This window comes from Zootoca vivipara, chromosome 8 (genome assembly GCF_963506605.1).
Source record: "Zootoca vivipara chromosome 8, rZooViv1.1, whole genome shotgun sequence".
In the NCBI taxonomy this organism is placed as follows: Eukaryota; Metazoa; Chordata; class Lepidosauria; order Squamata; family Lacertidae; genus Zootoca; species Zootoca vivipara.
Window position 1 is genome coordinate 83,572,464 of NC_083283.1, and position 21,387 is coordinate 83,593,850.

The following is a 21,387-nucleotide window of genomic DNA, read 5'->3' on the forward strand; positions in this document are numbered from 1 at the left end:
AGTAGGAATAATGAATGAATGAATGAATGGAAGCAACCTGCATCTCAGCTTTTGTGTAATACTTCCTCCTTCCATATAGAGAGTTCAAAGAGGTTATGAAGTTTTTCTATAGCACAGCAAACCACAAACATATTAATATGAAAGTTTATTTCCCTCTATGCAAGGACAGAAACAACCGTATCAGAATAGAATGAGACAGGTAAAATGGAAAAGGAAAAAATGGGAAGAATCTGCACTCAGCTGAATTCAGGTTTCTACCTCACAGGTTCAGGGGGACCAAACTAGAGAGAGAAAATTTTGAAATTTAACCATACTGAAAGGATTGAAATGCTACACTCACTCCCAGCTAAAGAGGATTGGCAACAGAATATGAAGAGCATGCAGATTTAACACAGAGAATAAGAGAGCAAGAAGAACATACATTTTATGAAGAGTGGGGGGGGGAATTGAATATATGAAAAATGAATGCATGCAGCTGAAAACGATGGCAGCACTAAGATAAATTCAACAGAGTCAATAAATTTTGATGGATGTAAAAGTGGAAAACTGATTTGAATGGTTATACAGTGGAATCTCGGTTTACAAACGCGGTCCATTCCACGGAGGCGTTCGTAAACGGAGGCATTTGCTCCCCGAAGGCAGCAAGGGCAGGTAAGGCAAGGGGCCAACATGCCCCCTTGCCAACGCAGGAGCGGCTTCCGTTCACAACCCCTCCCCTCTGCAATGAGGAGAGACTTTGCTGATGCTGAATATAAAAAGGAATGCTTGCAGACTTCTTCACTTCCATGACATGAAGAAAGTTCTTCCGGGGTTGGAAATGAGGAAAAAGAATCTGATACAGAAGATGGAAGTGAATCAAATTTCCCAGTACTTTGAAAAACAACATTATTCAATTTGTAGTGAGCCAGGTGGGAGATACCTTTATCACTTTACACTAGAGAAAAGCTCAAAGAATGAAAAACCAGCTGAAATAATTGCTGACAATTTACTGAATTTCATGAAAGAGAAAGATATTGATAAAACAATACAAGCAATTGGAGGTGATTTAACAAATATTAATACCGGCTGGGAAGGTGGCACCATGCACTGGGTAGAAGTCAAACTAGGCCGCAAACTTAACTGGCTAGTTTGTGCCCTTGATGGGAAGACTTTGTCAAACAACAAGTGGACAGGTGACATTGATAAAATGTTAGATGCAGCTACAGAGCTTGATATTAATCCTAAATTTCAAAAAAAAATCAATTGGAGTACCTGTTATTGAACTCAGTGACAATATTATGAAGGATCTGTCAACCGATCAAGTGTATGTATATAGAATTACACAGGCCATAAGAGCAGGTAAACTTTCCAGTAATCAGGCACTTCTTGAAATTGGACCAGTGAGCCATTCAAGGTGGCTTACAACAGCAAACAGACTTTGTCGCTTGTGGGTTTCCAAACATGGCCTAAAAGGCAAAAACCTCAAGAATTTAAGGCTGATTGTGGAATACATCGTTGGTGAGTACTATCCATGTTGGTTCAATATCAAAATAAAGCATTTGTGGGTAGAAGGCCCATGCCATTTGTTGTTTCAATTGCAGCAGCTTAGGCTGCAAAACAAGGCTGTAGTAAATGCTGTTATGCCGACTGTTAAGCGTTCAGCGTGGTATGCATTTAGTGAAATGTTAATTCAGAAACTGCTGTGCTCAAATAATAAGGAAGAAAGGAGAGCTGGAATTCAAAAGATCATCGATTTGAGAGGTGGCAATGATGATACATTTGGAGACCTTTTAATACGTCCAAGGAAGACACCTTCTATAAACACCTCTGCTTCAAACTTATTGGAGACTGGTTTGATGGAGTATATGAACCTCCATTAACATGCAAAATGACCTTGACAGAAATAAATGAATTTATTGACAAGCCTATGCAAGTTCCTCAGTGGCCTTGTCATGGTCAAGGGATTGAAAGATATGTAAAACAAGGCTGCAGGAAAAGTGTATACACAGGAAAAAAAGGGAGGGCTACATCAGAGGCCAAGAAGCAGGTCGTCGGTTTTTGTCAAGAAATGAATCAAAAAAGGACTTGATGAAACTTGTTCTTAATTCTAATTTATGTTATTCTTTCTTTCTTTTTTACTATAATAGGACGTTATAAGATAATGATATGTTGTTACAGCTGGAAACAAAATTTCTTTATATTTTCGCTTGTATAAAATGATTAAAAACTTTAAAGACCCCCTTTTCTTCGGGCACAGAATAGTGAAGTGAAATACTTAGTGCTCGCTTCAAAATGCGAGCTGTTGGCTTTTTTAAAGTGTATTTCAAACAAATCTCAATTTACCTAGCTAATTATCAGCCATTCATAAAAATAATTGCAGATTTGGATTCCTCGTGTGCAATAACATATTTTTAGAACCTCTCATTGAGCAAATTCACAAAAGAAAATTTTCTGTCCTTAAATGACACACCCTATGTGGATATTTTAAAGTTGGTAAAATATTTATTTGGAAATCTAAAATATAAATTTAATGAAAATTATTATCAAACTAGAGAGAGAGAAATCTGAAATTGAACCACACAGAAAGGATTCAAATGCTACACTCACCTGAACCACATGTTGACTTTCCTCTGGATGACTTGGGACTCCTTCAGAATCATTGGAACCCCTTGGATTCACCTGAGTGTTAGGAGGCTCCACAGAGAAGACAGGAAATAGGGGCCTGAGAAACTGGAACTCGCTGTTCAGAGACCCACCAGCTAAGCACACCTCATAGTTGTAAGCCTGAGATAGAGATCCAGCACCAGGATCCGCAGGGTTCTCCTGGGAATCTGGTCCCACTGGGAAATTGGCTGTGGAGTTGTAGGTTCCTATGAACTTTTCACGTTTCTGCAACTTGATTACAATAAATGCCACTACAGAAATGAGAAAGATGCTTGAGATGGCAGCCAAGCAGATGATCAAATACATAGTCAGGTTGGGGTCTTCCTCCTCCGCTGTTTCCTCCTTTGGGAGAGCCACACTTTTCAGATAAGGGTCAGAGAAGCCGTCCACTAGAAGGATTCTGAGCGTGGCAGAGGTGGACTGGGGAGGATGTCCGTTGTCTCGGACGACCACAACCAGATTCTGCTTGAAGCTGTCTCGGTTACTGACTGGTCTCAGAGTGGTCACTTCTCCATTCTGGGCCCCCACCGTGAACAGACCCGGTTCTGTGGCCTTCAGCAGCTGATAGGAAAGCCAAGAGTTCTGAGCAGAATCCCTGTCCACAGCCACCACCTTGGTGACCAGGTAGCCAGTCTCTGCCCCTCGGGGAACCAGGTCATTCGAGGGGGAAGTGCCATTCTGGAGAGGGTAGAGGATGAAGGGGGCATTGTCATTTTCATCCACAACTTGAACGTGGATCGTAACTTCTGAGCTCAGTGGAGGGGAACCTGAATCCACAGCCCTCACCGTCACATGGAAATCTTTTACCTCCTCATAATCCAGAGACCGAATGGCATACAGGTTCCCCGTTTCAGAGTTGATGGAGATGTAAGAGGAAGTGGGGCCATCATTGACCTTCCCAGGCAAAAGCGAGTAGGTCACTTTGGCATTCTGCGCTGTGTCCAGATCAACAGCATGGATGAAACCGATCAGAAGACCAGGAATATTGTTTTCTCTTAACTGCATTTCATAGAATGGCTTTTCAAACACTGGAGGGTTGTCATTGACATCTGAGATTTGCACATGAAGTATTCTTGTGGAAGTGAGTCTGGGAGAGCCCCTGTCTGTGGCTGTGATAGTAATGTTATATTCACAGACTTTTTCTCTGTCCAGTGGCTGTTGGGTCACCAGCTGGTAATAGTTGTTCTCTGTGGGTTTGAGCACGAATGGCAGGTTTACTTCAGTGGTGCAGGCAGTTCTGCCACTGTCTCCAGAGTCCACGTCTGTGACACTGAAGAGGGCCACCATTGTGTCTGGGGGAGAGTCCTCAGGTAAGGGACTGGTGATGGATGTGATGGTAATCTCTGGAGCATTGTCGTTCTCATCCTCAATCTCTACAAAGACTTTACAGTAAGCAGAAAGACCTCCTCCATCTGTGGCTCTGATGTTCATCTCATAATTTGTGCTTTCTTCATAATCAATTGTTGCTGCAGTAGTAAGTTCCCCGGTGTGTTTATTTAACTTGAACATTCTCAACACATTTTCTGGCACTTGGCTGAATGAATAAGTGATATGTGCGTAGGAACCAATATCCCTATCAGTGGCTTCAACTCTTGTGACTAGTGTATCCAATGGGCTGTTTTCCATTAGTTTTACTTTGTACTCAGATTGTGGAAACTGAGGCAAGTTATCATTGTTATCCAGAACATCAATAATAATTTGCACTGTTCCAGTTCTTTTGGGGATCCCCCCATCAATAGCTGACAGCGTAAGATACATGTGTGGATTCACCTCACGGTCCAGTGGTTTCTCTAACACCAGTTCTGCGTATTTGCTACCATCACTTTGACTTTTCACATCCAGCCTAAAATGTTCATTAGGACTAAGAGTGTAGTTCTGAACAGCATTTTCTCCTTTATCTGGATCTTCTGCTCTTTCCAAAGGAAATCTGATACCCACAGGAGTCTGCTCAGGTATTTCAAAAATAAATTTATTCTTAGAGAATTTGGGGGAATTATCATTCACGTCCTCTATCTGAACTTCTATTCTGTGTAACTTCCATGGTTCTTCCAGCACAATTTCAGACAGTAGAATACATGGTTCATTCTGACCACACAGGGACTCTCGATCTATTTTATCCTTTACTGTCACATCCCCTGAATGAGGATCCAGCTGAAAATACTGCTTGGAGCCCTTAGAAACCAGCCGGGCTCTCCGAGCAGAGAGCTCCTTTGCATCCACTCTCAAATCTTTTAGCACATTCGCTACCAGAGACCCACTTTTCTCCTCCTCTGCCACTGAATAGCGGAAAGACTCACACATTGCTATGCATGCACAGAGATACAGGGAAAAAGACCAAACTTGCCTGATCTTGAGCTGCATTTCCATTCTCCCAGCCTCTCCTCTTGTCTATTCTAAGGCATGTATCTTCTTAACTGTATTTATCTTTTGAATGTGACACAGTGTCCTGCTTATTCCTACTGAAATTTCTGAAGACTGGCTTGCAGTAGGGATCTGGTGTTTTTCCTGCGCTGATTCCTTTGTCTAATGGCGACAGCTCTTGAGGAGAGCAACTGCTGCTCCCCAATTTCCTTCTTTTATCTTGTGCAATACCACCACCTTGTGTTTCAACTATGTTATGGCGTTACAAAAACCAAAAGTTTTTCCAGAATAAGAGCTGGTTAACATGAGCATCCATGTTGGAAAACAGCCCCCCTAATGGAACAGAAACCCCATATTCCCAGCTTTATTTCTTTTTAAGAGTTTCTAGCATCTTTAGAACCTGAGAAATGAAATAAAACATATATTTTTCTTCTTTTGAGGAGGAGGATGATTTGGTGAGAAATTATAGTTTTATCACCGTACAGTATTTTACTTCCATGAATTCCCGCATACACGATATGGGCTGGATGATTTGTGTCCAGCTAAATCTCTCACAGTGTACACTCACTGAAATCAATGGGCATGATTTTATTTTGTTTACATCCATTGATCTCAGTGGAACCTCTTTGAGTTCCACTTAGTTGAATACAATCCTTGGAACCTTGTTCCTGCTCCCAAAATTACCGTATAATGCCATGTTTTACATTTCTTAGGCTCCTGAAAACTCCCAATGTTTGTTCCCCCAACCCCCCCCCCCCAATTACAGCCTAACCTACCCTACAGGGCTGCCGGGAAGATAAAATGGGACAAAGACCATGTCCTACAGGCAACTTCCCCTCTTTCTCTAAAGTATATGCCACACACACACCCTTCCAGACATGTTAGCATTCTGTATAATTAAGGTTTACCTTGCCATTCTGTCCTTTCACTTGCACAGATTAGTAAAACAGTTCAGTGCCCCACACAAACTCTCTAGTCTTTCTCTCTCTTGCTTCCCTTCCCCATGTTACAGTCTTTCTCTAGTCCCCTCTTTTCCAGCTGAACGTTCTCTATAGCTGGAGCCCAGAGAGGAACCTCTGTGTCAGATCTTATCCCCAGTTAGCTGGGCCTCCCACCACAAAGGTTAGTTGAACTTAGGCACATTGTGACACAATGGCCATGTGAGTTTTCATACCTAGTCAATTTTCCAAATACCTGATGGTGTGGAAGTTGCTTATAGGACATGATACTTGTTCCAATGAAATTTCATTTGATGAATTATGTAGGAATAGAACAAACTTCGGTTCCATCCTGATCATCCCAACATGCACCTGTGGAATTGATTTATGATGTATGACAGCGGATTACACTCAATGGCATTTTTGCAGGTTGGGAATATAACTGGAACCAATACTACTTAAGTTTCAGGTGGTTGCTGTGACCAGGAGAATCTTTTTCTATCTCTTTTACACATCAGGTATTTCTGGAGTGTTTTACAACACAATCCTAACCATGTCTAATCAGAGGAAAGTACTATTCAATTCAATGGTGCTTATTCCTAGGTAAGCCGGATTAGGATTGCAGCCCTAGTCATCATTTTATGCAGCGGCCCAAAGATACTGCCTGGACATACTTATGTAGTTGCTACCAACCCTCTTCCCCACGTCTGAGTTCTCTAGCACATGCTTGTTGGCTCAAGGGGAAAGGACCTGGTTGCTTCTTTAATTTGTGCTGAGGGTATGGAGAATGAAAGGAACAACAAGAGTTTCTTCCAAGCAATGGTAAAGACTTCCGATGTGCTTGATCTTACATCAGTCTAGTGGGAACTCAGGTTACAGGGTCTGTGCACGGCTGAGTGTTCTGTTCAGTAAGTCTTACAGCACAATCGTAACCATGTCTAATCATGTCCTGCACTTGCAGGAAGGCACTATACAAAAAAATATGTTGCCAAGTTTCAAACTATAAGCCATAGAACTTAATGTCTCCACTCCCCATTTCTCATTACAATGGTGGGGTGTGATTCAGCCTTGACTAGGTTGCCACAGCCATGACCATATAGCACTTTTTCATCTCCTCCCCCATCACTTTTCTGCTCCTCACTCAGCCACACTCCGTCAGTGTCCAATTGATCCTCTTCACCTGAAACTCACTTGCAAACTGCACAAATGTCCCTCCACTTGACCATCTCTTTCAGGGTGGGGACATCATAATGAAATCCTATGGACTTACATTGGCCAAGAAAGGCATTTTAAATAAGAACTATGAATATGTTTCTCTACCATTAGATTAAAACACATACTAGACTTTACTGCTGACCTAAGTAAACAAACCATTTTGCAAAAGATACAATCCAAAAGAGAAATCTTTTCAGAACCCCCCCCCCAGTGATGTAGATTTGCACAGCACCTGCCATTACACAACCAACTCATTCAAAACAAGCCATTCCTCATCATTTGTATCCTTGGTATGGACCATCCTCAAAGGTATTTACAATGCCAGGTGTCAAGTCAGCCAGTTGAACCATTTTGCAGCTATAAACTGCAGAACCTGATTCTTATGTCAAAGGGCTTGTTGTTCAGTGGTAGAGAAACTGCTCTGCATACAAAACATGCCAGGTTCAAACCCTGGCATCCTCAGGTCTGAAATCCTGAGATAGATGGACCAAAGGTTTGACTCATTAAAAGACAGATTTCTGTATTACTCCTTATATTCCCCTGTCCCACATTGTTCATTATAATGGCAGAATGCAAGTCAGCCTGCTTGCCCTAAACATATAAGCAGTTCAAATTATAAAACAGAAAACTATGAGAACCCAGAATTGTTTGCTCAAAATGCCGATTGTTTAAAAGGCCTGGATAAATAAAAAGGTCATCTAACACTAAAAAGGCTCCTCTGTGATCCTCCCTGGGAAGGCAATTCCACAGGTGGGGTGCCACCAGCAAGAAGACCCTCTAAATAATGTCATGTATATAACTGGGAAGCCTGCTCTAATCTGGGCTACTGTGTGCATGTACTTCAACAGCTGCAGGTACAGGTACATTGTCCACACCTTGGAGGTATGCATATTGTACGACACATTGGTGTATCTGAAGTAGCTATGATGTTCTGAGCAAGTTTTAATATGCAGAAAGTCCAAAGGCAGAGGACGTAAATAGCAAGAGGGCTGAAGGAAAGAATCTGAACCCAACAATGGGCTTGAAGGAGGTGGCTTGCCTGAGAAATTGACGGGTGGGATCAGAAAGGCGAAGGGAGAAAATATCAAATGGAGAGGATGGACCAGTGATGAAGACAAAGGGAAATGAGGAAAAAAAGTCTCACATGGACTTGAAATAAACAGATCATTTTTAAACTGAAGCATGCTCTAAAATGTTAAAATATATTGGAAATAATTTTCAAAAAGCAATATGAGAACATCTGATATGTCTAATTAAAAAGGAAAAAGAATTCACCTTTTCCACTGATTCTTCTTTCCCCACCTGGTCAGGAATATCTTGGGAAGCAGAAGGAGGGGTCTGGTTCACATTGAGGTTTGGGTCCCCCACAGAAAAAACAGGAATGAGGGGCCTGAGGAACCTGAACTCGCTGCTTAAGGACCCACCGGTTAAGCAAACATCGTAGTGGTAACTCCTGGAAAGCGACCCGCTCTGAGAATCCCCACAGTTCTCTGGGATGTCGGGTCTGGCAGGTGGGAAGTGAGGAGGGGCAGCAATAAAACTTTCCCTGGGATCCCTCCTGCAGATCTTGATGGCAGCAAAGGAAACAATGCAAACGAGGAACACAAAGGAGACTGCAGCCAGGCAGATCACCAAATACAAGGTCAAGCTCCCATCTTCTTCATGTTGGTCTTTACTAATCTCCACAGCCTTCATATAAGGATCCGAAAAGCCACCCACGGGAAGGACATGGAGCATTGCAGTGCTGCTCTGGGGAGGGAGCCCGTTGTCCCTCACCACTATCATGAGTCTCTGCTTGCTGGTGTCTCGCTCGCTCAGGGCTCTCCTGGTTCTCACTTCCCCATTCTGGGCTCCTATGCTGAAAAGACCAGGGTCTGTGGCCTTCAGCAGCTCATAGGAAAGCCACGAGTTCTGGCCAGAATCTCCATCCACAGCCACCACCTTGGTGACCAGGTAGCCAGACTCCACCGACTTGGGGACCAGCTCATTGCAGGGGGATGTGCTGTTCTGAAGAGGGTAGAGGAAGAAGGGAGCGTTGTCGTTTTCATCTATGATTACGACTCGGACAGTAACGTCTGAGCTGAGGGGAGGAGATCCTCCATCTGTAGCCCTCACCATCACTTTGAAATCTTTGATCTGCTCATAATCCAGAGATCGGAGGGCATACAGATTTCCGCTTTCAGAGTTGATTGAGATGTAAGAGGCCACAAGGCCATCAGTGACCTTCCCAGGCAAAAGGGAGTAGGTGATCTTGGCATTCTTCTCAGTGTCCAGATCAGCAGCATGGACTGAGCCAATGAGCAGTCCTGGAATATTGTTTTCCCGTATCTGCATTTCCCATGAAGACTTTTCAAATACTGGAGGGTTGTCATTGACATCTGAGATTTGAACGTTAATGATTCTTGTGGAAGTGAGCCTGGGGGAACCCTGGTCAACAGCTGTGATGGTGACATTATACTCTGAGATCTTCTCTCTGTCCAAGGGACTTTGGACCACAAGTTGGTAATAGTTATCCATAGTGGGTTTTAACATAAAGGGAAGGTTTACTTCCACAGAGCACATGGTTCTGCCATTGTCTCCAGAGTCTCGGTCTGCAATGGTGAAGAGAGCAACAAGGGTCTCCAGGGGAGAATCTTCTGCCAAAGGACTAGTGATGGATATGATGGACACTTCAGGAACATTGTCATTCACATCCTCAGTCTCTACCAGGACCTTGCAGTGACCTGAAAGGCCCCCTCCATCTGTTGCTCTGATGCTCATGTCATAGCTGGTTTCTTTTTCATAATCAAGCTGACCAGAAAGGGTGATTTCCCCCGTGACTTCATTTAGGTGGAACAAATCGTAAATTTCTGCAGGCACTCTGTAGAATGAGTAGGCAATTTGTGCATTGGAACCAAAATCCAAATCTGTAGCTTCCACTTTGGATATCAGGGTGTCCTGAGGACTGTTTTCCTTTAACCTTACTTTATATTCCGTCTGTGTAAACTGTGGGGAATTATCATTATTGTCGAGAACATCAATATTTATTTTAACTGTGCCGGTTCTCCGTGGCTCCCCTCCATCCACAGCTGTGAGAGTCAGTTCCAAGTGTGGCTCCTTCTCCCTGTCCAGTGGTTTCTTCAGGACAAGATCCACATATTTCCTTCCCTTCTTGTTGCTCTCCATGCTAAGCATGAAATGCTCATTGGGACTGAGCGTGTAGTTTTGGATGTTATTTTCCCCCAGGTCCGCATCTTGGGCAGATTCCAAGGGGAAATGTGTATTTGGAGAGACATTTTCAGGAATTTCCAGATCAAATACCTTTTTAGAGAAATTGGGGACATTATCATTTACGTCTTCTATCTTGATTTCAATACTGAAGATCTTTAAGGGATTTTGCAACACAATTTCAGACTGTAATAAGCAAGGATCACTCTGGCCACATAATGTTTCTCGGTCTATTTTATCATCTATCAATAAATTCCCTGAGTGGGTATCAAGGTGAAAATATTGCTTACTGTTCTTAGAAACAAGCTGGGCTCTGCGAACAGAGAGCTCCCCTTTTCCCAGTTTCAAATCCTCCAGCACATTAGCCACCAAAGACCCCCTTTTCTTTTCTTCGGGCACAGAATAGTGAAGTGAAATACTTAGTGCTCCAGGAAGACAAAGGAAAAGCAAAAAATACAGACCTTGTTCCTTTCTGTAGCCGTCTCCCATGGCTCAAGAATCTCTGGCCAAAATATGGAGCTTCTGACAGTCATCCAATGATAATCTCTGCTGCTGTAGAAATGAATTTGATGCTGCAGTGTTGACGGCTTTGCTGTGCTGTATGTTATCTCTTTCTCACAAATGGAAGTCACCCGTCCTTTGTTTCAGCCACCTTTGTTTGTGCTCATGGCTTCCTGTGAGTTCCTTCACAAAATTCTGAATTCCAGTTCATGTCTTTGCCTATACTACCACCGTGTGGCTGAGCATGAAAAATCACTAAGATTCTGAAAATCACGCTGAATGCAGTGCACATTATACTGAACAGGAAAGGTTCAGATTTACTGTATCTCTATTAACAGAAAACTGTTTTATTACTAGGAAGATGTCTCCTTTTCCATATCAATGAATGTAGATATCACAAAACAGTGTGTTCCATCTGTGGTTGTTCTACACTGTTGTGCATGTGATTCAATCTCATACTGGGAAATTCAAGGTGCACAGCACATATGGTGCTCTTGTGGAACAATCTCTCTCCTTCCCCCCCAATCAAACATTTTGCAATAAGGAAAGTGGCAGGAAAACATCTTGGAAAGTGTAGGATAACTATTGCTTGATCCAAGTGCTATATGGACTTCACACAGAGAATGTAGCAGGCTATTAATATCTACATAAGTATTAGGATAACAACTCTATATCAATTTATATAAGAATGTATGGGAATATATTGCATTGCATTTTTTGTATTCCTCCCCTTATACATAGCTTTGTTCTTCTTTTTCCTCACTTCCCCCTCTTCCCCTCCCCTCTGTATCACTTTATTTCTATTTTTTAAAAGTAGTAAAAATAAATGACCAATAAGCAGGTCATCTGGAAGCAACCTGCATTTCAGCTTTTGTGTAATTCTTCCTCCTCCCATATAGAGAGTTCAAAGAGGTTATGAAGTTATTCTATAACACATCAAACCACAAAAATATTAATATGAAAGTTTATTTCCCTCTAGGAAGGGACAGAAACAACAATATCAGAATAGAATGAGACAGGTAAAATGGAAAAGGAAAAATGGGAAGAATCTACACTCAGCTGAATTCAGGGTTCTACCTCACAGGTTCATGGGGAGCAAACTAGAGAGAGAAAAGTTTGGAATTCAACCATACTGAAAGGATTGAAATGCTACACTCACACCCCAACAGAATATGAACAGCATGCATACATTTTATGAAGAGTGAAAAAAATTATTGAATATATGAAAAATGACTGCATACAGCTGAAAACGCTGGCAGCACTAAGATGAGTCAATAATTTTTTATGGATGTAAAAGTGGAAAACTAATTTGAATGGTTATTGTAAAATATGCAGGGATGTATCTTATGTAAAATGAAACATGGAAGGAGAAGAAGGCAAGTCACCGGATAATTTAAAGATGGTAAAATATTTATTTGGAAATGTAAAATATAAATTTAATGAAAATTATTATCAAACTAGAGAGAGAGAAATCTGAAATTGAACCATACAGAAGGGATTCAAATGCTACACTCACCTGTACCACATGTTGACTTTCCTCTGGATGACTTGGGACTCCCTCAGAATCATTGGAACTCCTTGGATTCACCTGAGTGTTAGGAGGCTCCACAGAGAAAACAGGAAATAGGGGCCTGAGAAAGCGGAACTCACTGTTCAGAGACCCACCAGCTAAGCACACCTCATAGTTGTAAGCCTGAGATAGAGATCCAGCACCAGGATCCGCAGAGATCTCCTGGGAATCAGGTCCCACAGGGAAATTGGCTGCAGAGTTGTAGGTTGCTATGAACTTCTCACGTTTCTGCAACTTGATTACAATAAACGCCACTACAGAAATGAGAAAAATACTTGAGATGGCAGCCAAGCAGATGATCAAATACATAGTCAGGTTGGGGTCTTCTTCCTCCGCTGTTTCCTCCTTTGGGAGAGCCACACTTTTCAGATAAGGGTCAGAGAAGCCGTCCACTAGAAGGATTCTGAGCGTGGCAGAGGTGGACTGGGGAGGATGTCCATTGTCTCGGACGACCACAACCAGATTCTGCTTGAAGCTGTCTCGGTTACTGACTGGCCTCAGAGTGGTCACTTCTCCATTCTGGGCCCCCACCGTGAACAGACCCGGTTCTGTGGCCTTCAGCAGCTGATAGGAAAGCCAAGAGTTCTGAGCAGAATCCCTGTCCACAGCCACCACCTTGGTGACCAGGTAGCCAGTCTCTGCCCCTCGGGGAACCAGGTCATTCGAGGGGGAAGTGCCATTCTGGAGAGGGTAGAGGATGAAGGGGGCATTGTCATTTTCATCCACAACCTGAACGCGGATCGTAACTTCTGAGCTCAGTGGAGGGGAACCTGAATCCACAGCCCTCACCGTGACATGGAAATCTTTTACTTCCTCATAATCCAGAGACCGAATAGCATACAGGTTCCCCGTTTCAGAGTTGATGGAGATGTAAGAGGAAATGGGGCCATCATTGACCTTCCCAGGCAAAAGCGAGTAGGTCACTTTGGCATTCTGCGCTGTGTCCAGATCAACAGCATGGACAAAACCAATCAGAAGACCAGGAATATTGTTTTCTCTTAATTGCATTTCATAGAATGGCTTTTCAAACACTGGAGGGTTGTCATTGACATCTGAGATTTCCACATGAAGTATTCTTGTGGAAGTGAGTCTGGGGGAGCCTCTGTCAGTGGCCGTGATGGTGATATTATACTCAGAGGCTTGTTCTCTGTCCAGTGGCTGTTGGGTCACCAGCTGGTAATAGTTGTTCTCTGTGGGTTTGAGCACAAATGGCAGGTTTACTTCAGTGGTGCAGGCAATTCTGCCACTGTCTCCAGAGTCCACGTCTGTGACACTGAAAAGCGCCACCACTGTGTCTGGAGGAGAATCCTCAGGTAAGGGACTGGTGATGGATGTGATGGTAATCTCTGGCGCATTGTCGTTTTCATCCTCAATCTCCACAAAGACTTTACAGTAAGCAGAAAGTCCCCCTCCATCTGTGGCTCTGATTTTCATCTCATAATTTGTGCTTTCTTCATAATCAATTGTTGCTGCAGTTGTAAGTTCCCCAGTTTGTTTGTTTAACCTGAATGATCTCTGCACATTTTCTGGCACTTGGCTGAATGAGTAAGTGATGTCAGCATTGGAACCAATATCCTTGTCAGTGGCTTCCACTTTTACAACCGGTGTATCCAATGGGCTGTTTTCCATTAGTCTCACTTTGTACACAGATTGTTCAAATTGAGGAAGATTATCATTGTTATCCAGAACATCAATAATAATTTGTGATGTTCCAGTTCTTTTTGGGATCCCTCCATCAACTGCTGACAGAATAAGGGAAATCTGTGGAATCTCCTCGCGATCTAGTGGTTTCTCTAACACCAGTTCTGCGTATTTGCTGCCATCACTGTGACTTTGCACATCCAGCCTAAAATGTTCATTAGGACTAAGGGTGTAGTTCTGAACAGCATTTTCTCCATTGTCTGTATCTTCTGCTGTTTCCAATGGAAATCTGATATCCACAGGAGTCTGCTCAGGTATTTCAAGATGGAATTGATTTTTAGAGAATTTTGGGGAATTATCATTCACATCCTCTATCTGAACTTCAATTCTATGCAGCTGCCATGGATTTTCCAGCAAGATTTCCGAGAGTAGAAGACAAGGATCATTCTGACCACACAGGGACTCTCGATCTATTTTATCCTTTACTGTCACATCCCCAGAATGAGGATCCAGCTGAAAATACTGTTTGGAGCCCTTAGAAACCAGCCGGGCTCTCCGAGCAGACAGCTCCTTTGCATCTACTTTCAAATCTTTCAGTACATTTGCTACCAGAAACCCACTTTTCTTTTCCTCTGGCACTGAATAGCGGAAGGACTCACCCATTGCTACACATGCACAAAGATATAAGGAAATAAACATAACTTGCCTGAGGTTGGCAGGTATTTCCATTCCCCCAGCCTCACCTCCAGTCAGATCTGAAACGCAGGGTGATTCTTTCTAATACAACTGCCACCGTTGATTGTCCAGTGTATGTTTGCAAGACAAATCCTTTATCCTGTATTTAAATCTAGAAATGGTTATGGTGCCTTTTGTAATGAAGATCTGCTGTCTTTCTTCTTGAGCTTCCTTTGTCTCACAGACACAGGCCTCCTGGAGAGCAGTTTCTGGTCCTTGACTATTTGTTTTGTGTTGTGTAATAGCACCACCTTGTGCTCGAAGTATGGTACATGTCCCATAAATGTTTCGGTAGGTTTGCAATGTTTAATATATTTCTTGCTTATTATCATAGACTTATAAAAATCCATTGAGGTACTCAATAATGATTGTCACTTGTCCTGCTGTTGAGTCTTGTGGCACCTTAAACACTAACAAGTTTTATTATGACATTTGGACTAAAGTCTTCTTCATCAGATGCATGAAGTGTAATCCTCAACTGCAGGTATCTGTACAGTTGTTTAGAGGGGAGGTGCATTTTCATAATTTGATTCATACAGGTTGGGCCTCCAGCAAATGTTTTTCCTTTCCCTTGCTGTCTTTTTCCTCCCTCCTCTGGCTCAGTCTTCCACACCCACTTCTATGTCTCCCATTTCTTTTCTTCAGTTTGCTGTGGAGCATGTCCTGCCACACCTCAGCTACCATATCCACTTTCTTGTTCACTTTTCACCTCCTACTGTCTGGCAACTGTTGTCATTCCTGCATCAACAGGGAGCCTGTGTGGTGTAGTGGTTAAGAGCAGTGGACTCGTAATCTGGTGAACTGGGTTCGCTTCCCCGCTCCTCCACATGCAGCTGCTGGGTGACCTTGGGCTAGTCACAGAGTGTTTGTTGTGGGAGGAGGAAGGGGAAAGGAGAGAAAAGTTAGCCGCTTTGAGACACCTTAAGGGGAGTGAAAGGCGGGATATCAAGTCCAAACTCCTCCTCCTCCTCCTCCTCCTCCTCCTCCTCCTCCTCCTCCTCCTCCTCCTCTTCTTCTTCTTCTTCTTCTTCTTCTTCTTCTTCTTCTTCTTCTTCTTCTTCTTCTTCTTCTTCTCTTCCTTCTCTCCCACATCTTGGTAGCTTCTTCCAGCTGCATCACTTCTCCTGGCTGCTCATTGGCTTCCCACTCCCTGTTTCCTAATATCATTGCCCCCCCCCCCGCTCCTCAGGGTTCCATTTATCACTTCCCAGAGAAACACCTGTGCTGTGGCTTTTTGAAATATGCTGCACAAGTTCTGGTATGGCAACAACTGAGAGCATGCAGTGTAGTCATGGACAGTTTTACTGGGGGAGAGTGGGGAAATTCCCCCTCCCCCATTTTTCTCTCTTTTTAAAAAAACATCTGCATACCGCACGGATCCCTGGGGTGCACAGACTCCCCTCTTCTTTGTGGAAAGTGCTGCCTTGGCTACATTCTGATTGGCATTCTCACCTGAACTTCAGAAACAGGGGAAAATGTACAATCCTTTATGCTTGATTCTCCATAAATAATTTAAAGATAACCAGCAAAATGTTGTGTCTGCTGTAGGTGGCAGGATGTTGCAGGAAGTGGGTAGAGTCGCTTTATGTTTTCCTACTACAAGGGTGGCCAAACTGCAGCTCGGGAATGACAAGTGGCCCCTTTGGGCAGTCCAGTTGCAACTTTGAAGCCAACCAGGGAGTTCATGCATTCTGCAGCTCCCAGCTTCCTCTTGGAGATCCCGACACACTTTGCCAAACTGATACCCTCCAGATATGTTGGACAACAACTCCTATCATCACTAGCCAGCCTGCTTGATTCTTAGGAGACACCTGTGGCTAGGAGCATTCTCCTCCCTATCTATTTTAGACACAAGCTGTTCCTGGGAAGCAACGTTTTAGTCACCATCAAAAACTACATCCACAGCTGCTGGGTTGGCATACTAGCTACCTATTAGGTGCAGTTGCCACAAATACTTTCCCTTCTTCTTCCACTCGTGCTCGTCAGGAGAAATGGCTGACCCGTACCAACACCTCTGACCCCCATGGGGAATTTGGCGGCTGCTAGGGGAGTAAAGCAGTCTCCCCACCCTCCCGGGATGACGGGAGGGGCCGCTGGCCCACGGATGCCCCTTAACCCACCCCGATCTTTCAAGGGATGGGGGGCCTCTGCCGAGCACCCATGGGGGGTGGAACTCCTGGAGGCCACCCTGTTCGAGCACGAGTTCCATGATTTAAGAGGAATAATTGGATTTAAATTCATGGACATGCTTCAAAAGACGGGGGAGAAGACACTGCCAGAAATTCCAGCCTCTGAGTGATAAGAGTCGAAGAAACACCATATTAAAGAAAGAAAATGATTTGGACGGAACAAAAAGGGAAGTGAACTTTTTATTTTTATACCTTAAGAAGCACTCACCACCTTCTCTGGACGGACGTTCCATAGAATTTAGAACAAACGAGAAGTTAGGAAACAAACTGTGCGGATGTTGGAGTTTACATAATAGAGGATTGTTATTTTGTATGTTTTTGGAAGTTGTTTTGCTAAGTCTGCAAGAGCAAAGTCTCCCCAAGTTGGTTATATTACTGCTGGAGCACATTAAAATACTTTGTGGACAGCTATAAGTGGATTTATGATCTGTGACGCACATTAAATTCGAACAAGATAAGAGCCGCCTAATTGGAGATGGAGGAGGCAGAGGAGCAGTTAAAGGGTGGGGGAGCCATAAATCTGTTATAAGAAGAACATTAATGTTTGTATTCGGCTGATCCCTGCCTGGAAAAGCTGCATCTCTGCAATCGGTGGATTTATTGAGCAGAAGCCGGAATACGACATTTGAGATCTTCAAGATGGAGTCTGCTCGTGTTTGAATGTCGGAGCAGCTGGGGAAACATTCCAGTTTGTAAAAGAAGGATTTATGGGGAGGCTGGACTGGACAAAAAACCCACACAGGAAGAGTGACTTTGTGTTAAATCTCGCTTGATATTTATCTCAGAAGCTGTGACAAAGAGGAAGATAATAACTAGAAAGAACTGCTGGGAAAAGATCGGGACTATAATGGATTATAATGATAAGTCTTTGAAATTTGGACTAGGATGGCAGCAAGTATCGTTATTCAGAATCCCCAGATTTTGAAGCATGGGAAGTCAAAAAAAAAAGATTTGGCATAATATTTGGTTTAATTGATATGTATTTGTATAATTTGGAATAATTGATATTATATAATTGGTTTGTAATTGGAAAATTTAATACAAATTGTTGTTGTTTTTTAAAAAAAACAAATACTTTCCCTTCTTCTGGGTTCTCTAGCATATGCAGATGGCCCAGGGCAGAGGCAGGTGTGATGGACGGCAGAGCCTGACCAGAGTCTGATGGTGCAGTACCTCAGAATTCCACCAGAGGGCTGGAGCCTCTCTCTGATTGGCTACCATGACAGCAAGCCAGAGGGAGTGGAGTATAAAAGGAGCCATTTCTGAGGGAGTGGGGAGATGGAGATGGAGATGGAGATGGAGATGGAGATGGAGATGGAGATGGAGATGGAGATGGAGAGTTGGTTTAAGAGAAAGCTGCAGGTAGTGTTAGAGAGTTGGTTCTGATCCATCTGTGTAACGTCCACTCAGAGGGAAATATCTATAGCTAGAGAAAGGAGTCTCTGAGCTTAGGTTGGAAGACAGTGATTAGTGTCTTGGGAAAGTATTCAAACAGGAGTTAACTGGAGAGCTGAGTTTGAGCCAGGAGAAATAGAAGATGTGAGGAGGATACTTCACTCAGGAGGAGAGAGAGCTTCTAGATAGAGAAGAATCGCAAGCCAGTTAAGAGGGGTGTGGTGATCCGCTGCATCTGTTATACTGCTAGAAGTATTTCAGGAGTGTGATTGATAAAAGGTTGGAAGACTTACAGAAAGTACCACCTTGTTTAAGAACCAAAGTATTAAGCTGTAACACCCATGCAACAACTACAGTAAGTTAAGAAACTGAAGTTATATAACTCAAAATAATCTGAGCATTTGCCATTTAGTCGAGAAACCTACAACACAAGCATAATAACTAAATGTAAGCAACTGAAGTTTAAAAGAAGCTGTGCTTGATTAGACACCTGTAATCTCCATTAGATTGAGTATTATTACTAACAGGTTGAATGTTTACTGAAATAATATTATCTGCTGATACATCCTTTGTTTTAGTCACTTTGTTCTGTTAAATATTTCTCATTTGTATCAACTTCTACCTGAGTTTCCGAGTATCTAATTTCCCCCTCACACTAAATCCAAAAAGATAACCTGTGGTGGTTGAAAATACTGTATACATTATAGAGTGGCTATGTAGGTGGGATCCGCTGAAGTTGGTATACAGTGATGGGATCTGTTACATAATTAGTATACAGCAGTGGGATCTGCTACATTTTGGTGGCAGTGGTGGCTTTCCTTTGAGCTGTAGTTGGAAAAACAAAGGACATTGCAGGTGTCCTTTCCAACCAAATCTAAAAAGCTTCTGCTTCTGATCTTCTTTAAAATCTGTTGTGAAAGCGGACCACAGGGTCCTCCAGAGATTTTTAAATAGTTCTAAAATATATTTATACTCCTTATCAGAGTGCTGACTGAGCTATAGAATTATTTTACATGCCAAGTCAAAAACCCCTGCTTCCTAATTTAATGTGACACTCTCTCACTCTTTAATTGGCAATGACAGGATTCCTAAATTCTTTTGTGACCTTCTTACAATCACTAATAACACCCAACCAGCACCACCCATTTCAGAAGCAAGTCCTAGCATCTCCATCCCTGAACATCAAAATAAGTTTCAGATATTTGTAGAGACACCATGCCCTGAGCGTGTTTATTAAAAAAAGAAATAAATATTGGTTTGTTGTTTTTTCACTGATCACTGGTGTAATAATTGCAGAAAAACAAAATATACACAATATGAAAAGGGTTTTTTGTTTATTTGAAAATATTTTTTTTAAAAAAAATTCATTTGTTCTTTACTTGATGTTGTGCTTTTGCAGAAAGGTAAAAGAGATACAAGAACGTTTCCCATATTTTCTTCTTATTTTTTGACTGTAGAATAATAACAATGTGGAAATGTGATCATCCCTCCCCTTTAGGAGCTCATTTTTTTTCCTCCATTCATTTCATAGAATTGGTATTAACCGTAAAACTCCTAGGTTATCAGAAGGAAGACTTCCACCACCTGCCTCATCATGTGCCTGTCTTGCTCTCTTCAATCAGGTGGCACAATTGCACGTGACACAGTCTCAGCCATTCCCTGTGGTGAGTCTCTCACCACCTCTGAAACTCCATTATTTAGACTGTTCTCACCAGATATTTAAGAAGACGCACAGAAGTTCTGTTTTTTTTTAATTAAAAAAAATTAAATCTAGACTATCACTCTCCACACATTTTCACCATTAATCAGGGGTAGGGGAGGGGAAGGCAGATATTCAACAATGATGGCGGGCTTCTTACATTTTCAAGGTGAATAAGAATTTGTCTGTCTGTCTGATTTTCTTTCACAAAAACAAAGAGGGCTCACTGCTGCTTCAAATTGGAGCTCGGCTTCTTTCATGGGACAGAATGCACCTCGGAATCACACTGCCCCATGACATAGGATCATTCCCAGTGTGGGGGAAATATGGGGGTCAGCTATCCATTCCTTCAAGAACACCCCTGGGTGTTACTTATCATTATTTTTACTTCTTTGTATATTGATTAGAAATGGCACTGCTTAATATAAAAAGACACCTCTAAGCAGTCTACATAAGACGCAATCAGGAAAAAATAAATATGATTTCATACGAGAAAGCAACAGCCAAATAAAACTCATGGAAAGCTAAATAAAAACTACATAAAACTTGACTCCTTACCTACAGCTGCAATTATTATTTCAAAATAATAATAAATGGCAAAAAAGAAAACAAAATAAGGGCCCGCATCCCCCCCCCAAAAAGCCCACTTCTCAAATAAGACTGGGAAAGTACAAGTTTGTGCAGATTCCTACTGATGATTTGAAAAAATCCTGAGTCAAAGATATTTCCCCATCTATCCTTTGAGAGATGTCAGAAGGTGGAGCCAGCATATAGGTACTCCATATGATTAGGAACCCTGCACTAGCAAAATCTGAAGTCATGTGGAGCACCTAAGCACACACGCCATTCCTTGTGCAGGTGACCATTTTCAGACCTTTGGCACTGTGGCTGGAGGAGCTGGAGCTGGACCAGAAGCACACAGTGATGTCAGTGTCCCGACCAGCAGCATGATCCCACTGCATCCTCCATATGTAGAGTGAACCCAGAGGAATGGTTTGCAGTGGGTTGGAGTGACAACTGAATAAATAAGCTTTCATTTGCTTTTGCCTGCTTATCAGGTGTGCCATGTCTGCTGATGTTTTAGAGAGAGACTTTAAATTTCATGTAGCTCTGAACTCATGGAGATATGCATTTCATCATCATACTTCGTATAACGTCTGTGGCAGCAGACATTTCCATATTTTCCAAGAAAGGACCAGAAACCACCAAGATGGGAGTGGGCGGGCAGGTGAGATTATTCAATAATATTTGCCTCTTCATATTAAGGATCAAGCACAGCCTAGAAATTTCATT

The 21,387-nt window shown here is 42.6% G+C and overlaps 3 protein-coding genes across 3 annotated transcripts in view; all 3 read right to left on the reverse strand.

The window, feature by feature from the left end:
• LOC118079388 (uncharacterized) overlaps positions 1-21,387 on the reverse strand; it is a 79,455-nt gene that overhangs the window by 48,615 nt on the left and 9,453 nt on the right. The window lies entirely within an intron of this gene.
• Positions 24-5,326, reverse strand: LOC118079387 (protocadherin beta-16-like). Its single transcript, XM_060278119.1, has one exon. The coding sequence runs from the start codon at positions 5,008-5,010 to the stop codon at positions 2,494-2,496; it is 2,517 nt and encodes an 838-aa protein (XP_060134102.1). The 5' UTR covers positions 5,011-5,326; the 3' UTR covers positions 24-2,493.
• On the reverse strand, positions 5,827-15,659 carry LOC118079371 (uncharacterized). Its single transcript, XM_060278177.1, has 3 exons — positions 12,301-15,659; positions 11,094-11,193; positions 5,827-10,855 (listed from the first exon to the last, which is right to left on the reverse strand). The coding sequence occupies exons 1-3, from the start codon at positions 14,803-14,805 to the stop codon at positions 8,376-8,378; spliced, it is 5,085 nt and encodes a 1,694-aa protein (XP_060134160.1). The 5' UTR covers positions 14,806-15,659; the 3' UTR covers positions 5,827-8,375.